The sequence below is a fragment of the Elephantulus edwardii genome, unplaced genomic scaffold, assembly GCF_000299155.1.
Source record: "Elephantulus edwardii isolate Elephantulus edwardi_28Jun2011 unplaced genomic scaffold, EleEdw1.0 scaffold00224, whole genome shotgun sequence".
Taxonomy (NCBI): domain Eukaryota; kingdom Metazoa; phylum Chordata; class Mammalia; order Macroscelidea; family Macroscelididae; genus Elephantulus; species Elephantulus edwardii.
This window is the reverse complement of record NW_006399974.1, coordinates 29,315-34,957: the sequence shown is the minus strand read 5'-3', so window position 1 is coordinate 34,957 and position 5,643 is coordinate 29,315. Positions and strand designations below refer to the sequence as shown.

The 5,643-nt window shown below is 38.9% G+C and overlaps 1 protein-coding gene across 1 annotated transcript in view; it reads right to left on the bottom strand.

The window, feature by feature from the left end:
• Positions 1-5,004, bottom strand: part of LOC102846469 (interferon-induced guanylate-binding protein 1-like) — a 41,764-nt gene extending 36,760 nt beyond the window's left edge. The window contains exons 1-2 of the mRNA XM_006898229.1: positions 4,815-5,004; positions 4,027-4,154 (exon numbers count right to left, since the gene is read on the bottom strand). Of these exons, the coding sequence (XP_006898291.1) occupies positions 4,027-4,154; positions 4,815-5,004 (318 nt within the window). The remainder of the gene's footprint in view (positions 1-4,026; positions 4,155-4,814) is intronic.
• Between the last annotated feature and the right edge of the window lie 639 nt (positions 5,005-5,643).

Here is a 5,643-nt window from a genome sequence, read left to right as displayed (position 1 = left end):
CCTCCCTGGTCATTGTCCAACTCTCTGATGCATAACAAGTGATTGCAAAGACCATGGCCTGTATCAGATGCACCTTAGTCTCCAGAGAGACACCATTGCTTTTCAGTACTTTGGAGAGGTCCCTATATACACCTACCACTAAACCTGCAAAACATACACAACAAAAGTTAACAGACTTTAATCTGGCCCTCGCAGAGTTGACACTCGTGGGGGCTCTCAATGAAGCACTATGACAGGTATCACCATTGCCTCCTTCTTCTCCAGTCCCTGCTGATTTGGAGGCTGCAGATTTCACTTTTCCACTGTGGCTGGCCTCATTGAGCACATCGAGGACAACCACATAGACAACCACTGCCAACCCACCTGCTGCTGCCCTCGCTGTCCAGCATTAGGAGCACCATATCATGGGTACTTTGGGTTCAACACTGTTGTCTAGTCACATCACATGGAATTCTTTAAAGCTCAAGAAGAGAAAACAAATATGCAGGTCCTTCACAAACCGTTGCAATACTCTAGATCTCTATATAGTTACAACCATCTAGTAAGAAAAGACTCTCATAATGGTAAGAAATCAGCAGTCGGCCTCAGTAATCATGAAAAAAAAAAACCACAAACAAACCCAGATAGCTCTTCTTCTAAAAAAGCAGGCCCAATGAACACCCCAGATAGAGAGAACCAGAAGAAATATGTTGATGAGCAAATATTTGAACAGCTACAGAAGAAGATGCAAATAATAGAAGAAACAATGGAAGCCATTAAGAGAGCAAATACCCCAAAGACAACAATCCAGAAGAAATATATTAATGAGGAGCAACTTGAATAGCTATGGAAGAAAATGCAAAAGATGAAAGAAAGAATTGAAAGCCAAGATAAAGAGGTACAAGAACTTAAAAAAATCATCACAGTACAGAGAGGGTATATTCAACATAGTACTGGATATAACAGGAAAGCATGAAATTGAAATCCAGAATATTAAGACAGAGTTGGCAGAAGTGTCCAACATGCTGGAGGACAATAAAGCAGAACTAAAGAAATGGAAAATAGTGTCAGTGAGCTGGAAGACCAGAGTGTCACTGGAAACATACTAGAAGAAAAAATTAGAGAAGAGAAATTAAGAAAACATTAGAATCATGTGGGATGACATTAAAAGAATCAAAGTATGTAAGATTGCAATTCCAGTACTTTGGTAATGACAGGAAAATCACAGAGAAAATTATGGAAGGACTAGAAAGAAACTTCCCAGGTATTTTAAAGAACAGGGAAATCCACATTAAAGAAGCACAGTGAACAAGAAATAGGTAAGACAAAAAAAAAATCACAGTCAAATTCTCCAAATTAAAACACAAGGATAGAATACTAAAAGGAGTGCAAGAAAAAGAGTCACATACAATGGGTAAACAATTAGATTAAGTTCTGATTTCTCAGCAAAAGTCATGCAAGATACCAGATACCAAATCCTTTCTTTAAGAAGATCGGAAGGGAAATTGTCAAGTTTATTTAGAAAGGAAAGAGACCCCAAATAAGAAAAGCACTTCTGAAAAATAAAATTGAAGTGGGAGGCATAGCACTCTATGACCTCAAAATGTACTACACTGTGGTAGTAAACAAAACAGCATGATATCCTTGTCCAAGGAATAGCTTCTCCTAGAAACATGTCCAAAATTCACAAGACTTCACCATTCTTGATGCCAAGCAACACTCTTGCTTTACCTTCTCCAAAACATTTGTTTGTTCTTTTGTCAGTCTGTGGTATTTTAGCACTCTTCTGTAATACCACAAATCAAAACCTTCAATTTTTTTACCCCTATCATTCTTATTCTTCAATTCTTTGAAAAGAAGTTTTGAAAGGGCAACTAAAGAAGACAAAACAAATTATTGTAAGAGGATATGCAAAGAATTGAAGAATTAAGAGGGAAGTACTTGTTCAGCATTTCTTAAACTGAAAGAACTGAAAATCAATTTCAAGCCTCATCATAGAGTAAGAACCAACCCATAGCTGACCCACTGGCAGGTTTTCAGAGGCAATTAATTACTCAGGAGGATATTGCCCATACTTCTCCCATGGAGCATCTGGTGGATTTGAACTGTGTGCCTTTGAGATTGCATCTAAGAAGTATCAAAGCAAGACAGAGGGACTGTACAGAATCACTATAACAAAAAACCGCTAGCTGACACGGAAGTATTTCAGTACATATTGTCTGATCAGGAGCCAATGTTAAGGAATTAAGAAGTTCAAGCTGCACTGGAGGCACTGGCAAAAAATAAGGCCCCAGGAACAGATGTGATACCAACAGATGCAGCCCCGGATGCACTCCCTGGTCTATTTCACCAGGAAGTCTGGAGTACAGCTGCCTCATTGACTTACTGGAAGAGATTAATATTTGTTCTCATTCCCAAGAAAGGTGATCCAACAGAATGTTGAAGTTCTCTAACAATATTAATATCACATGCAAGGAAAATGCTGCTAAAGGTAATTCAAAGATGTCTAGAACAGTACACAGACAGGGAACTGCCGAAAGTTGAAATTGGATTCAGAAGGGATTGTGGCATGACGTCAAATGGATCCTAAGTGAGAACCGAGAATACTAGAAGAATGTCTATTTGTGCCTTAAAGATTGTGCAGAGGTACTTTACTGTATGGATCATAACAAATTACAGCAAACATTGAGAAGAATGGAAATCTCAGAAATTTTATCCATGTTGATGAAAAATCTTTATCCAGACTAAGAAGCTACTGTGCAAACATTATATGGTTTAAAATTAAGAAAGACATGTGTCAGGGTTGTATCCTTTCCCTACACCTGTTCAATCTGTATGCTGAGCAACTTATTCAAGAAGCTGGACTCTATGAAGAGAAATGTGGCACCAGGATTAGACAAAGATTCATCAATGCCCTCCGATATGCAAATGCACAAACTACTTGCTCAAAGTGAGGAGGATTTGAAACACTTGCTACGGAAGATCAAACACTGCAGCCTTCAGTATGGACTGCATATAACCATTAAGAAAATACAAATTCTTCCTACTGGACCCTATGAAATGTTATGATAGATGGAGAAAAGATTTTAACTGTTAATGACTTAATCTTATTTGGATCTACAATCCATACTCTTGGTACCAGCAGACAGGAGATCAGGAGACATGTTGTACTGGGAGAGTCTGCAGTCAAGGGCCTTTCCAAATTACTGAGAAGTAATGATGCTAGTCTGGGGACTAATGAACGCCTGCCAGACCATGTTTTTTTCAAACATTTGCTATCCATCTGAGAGCTGAAAAGTGAATAAAAATAACGGTTGTTGAGTACTATCAAGTTGGAACCCAACTCATGGCTGACCCTCTGGCAGGTTTTTAGAGCCAGTTAATTGCACAGGAGGCGATTGCCCACCCTTCTCCTGTGGAGCGGCTGGTGGGCTGAAACCATTTGCCTTTGGGATTGCAACACAGCTTCTTGCCATAATTTAGGTAAATTAACATCCAACCTAAGTATAAAAACTACTAACCGTCCTTACACAGAGAGGCAGTTCTGCTCTTCCAGATCAGCAATTAAGTGCTTTGAATATTACAATCCATATGTCTTATTGGCAGGTGACTGAGGAAAGGACACTTTGTGCCCATTAACAGGATTAAGGCATCAATGAACAGTTTCTTTTCCATCATCATATTTCCATCTCCAACCTTAGGGATCAATCAGCAACTTAAAGCCAATTTCCATTGGCACTATTTTCTCTTGATAACCCATCCAAAAGAGAGTTACACATATGGCCTGCTCATTCACTTACTTCTTACTGCTCATTTAGTTCTGACTCATAGCTGACCCTCCAGCAGATTTTTCCAAGGGTGTAAATCATCCTCAAGGAATTACCCATCTTTCTCCAGTGGAACCACTGGCCAGTTACAACCACCAGAAAAATGCTGCCATTGGATTAACATTGCAACCCTCTATGAACTGCTCAACCAGGGATCCCTTCTCTGGCATATGTAGAACTGAAAGCAATCCAGAATTGAAAAAAAAAAAAGTATTTTTACCTTCTCAACATCTCCAAGTCCCTCAGTATCAAGCAGAACTAGGGTCTGGTCTGACTTCATAGGATGAGGCAGACACCACATCCAGATTCCCTTGGTGTGGGACTGCACAGTGGAGCCCACGGAGAAGCCTACAAAAGGAGATAGAGATATTTTGGGATGATATTTTAATAGAAAGGGGTTCTAGATAATTGAAGTAAAAATCAATGTGATGAATAGAAAAGATAATTAAACCCACAGCCAACATTAATCTTAAATATAATCAAACAATAATGGAATGAGACACTCTAATAGGTGTCTAATTGATCTTAAAGATCAATGGAAGCTTGCTGTTATTACATGAACCTATTAAAGTACTTTTTATGTACTTTGATGTTTACTACTTCTATGATCTATGCAAGAAATGTATATTAATTCTTTTAAAAGGTGACTAAAGCAAAACATGAAGCAAAAAAATGAGCTCCCTCATATCCTTCCAAACAATTGTGGTGATGGTGTCATTGATATGTATCACCAACTGGGAACTAATTCATAGCTGACCCTCTAGTGGGTTTTCAGAGGCTATAAATTGCATGAGAGGAGACAGGCCATCTTTCTTCTGTGAAGCACTGGTAAATTCAAGTTGCCTGTCCTTGGGTTGCCAGTGCAACTTCTTACTCGCCACATAAATACTTTAACTTAAAATTAATTTTCAGTGTTCATCCCATCTCTAACTTTCTCCCTCACATCACCATATTTGATGCTGAGAGTATGAGTAGACAGAAAACATTGACTAAGGCTTTGTCACTTACCGTTTTTCTTCCCAGCCAGCTTGTTCATCAAGTAGGATTTGCCTGTGCGATAGAGGCCTACAATAGCCACCACTACAACAGGCTGGGTAATGGCAGACAGAATCTTCAGAGCTTCCTCATTAGCCACCAATCGGTCATTAATATTCTCAATGAGGCACACTGGGCCTGGCATGTGGGTCTCAGAAGCCATATTCAGGGCCTTGTTCAGGGTTACCTTCCTTTACAAGGGAAGAGATGGAATGGAATGTAAGTTCTAAACAGTTGCATTACAATATGGACTAAATTTTAAGTTTCTTTCTTTGAAGTTTGTTCTTAATTTCTCTTTTAAAACTCTTTGTGTCAACATCCTGGATAAGGTTTTTTAATACTAGTGAAGTAACATGGGTATCATCTCAAACGAGATTGTTATAACGACAAGCTGTTAAACATAATTTCCATGGCAACTACTGGTAATAACAAAGAAATTATCTACCAAATATACCTAAAACAAAATGACAAGTATTTATAAACAATTTTTTTAAAAAAATCAACTACATTCAGAAGAATTAATGAAGAAAATCAAGAACCCAAAAAGGAATAGTGAGAAGAGTTGGGATCTCAGAAGGCTTTTAGGACCAATTAGTAGGCTCTGTCTCCAGGAGAAAACGAATATACTTGCCAGTAATGTTGATGCTCACCCACAGCTCTTCTGGGAGAATCTAAATCATTGAAGCATCCTCATTTGTTTCCAGCTGGGAGCTGGGGCCTGTCATTCCTGTCTGCCACGAGGACCTGATGTGGGCCACCTTGGCCAAGTGTCCTTCAGAGCCACACTTAAAGCAAGTGAGTG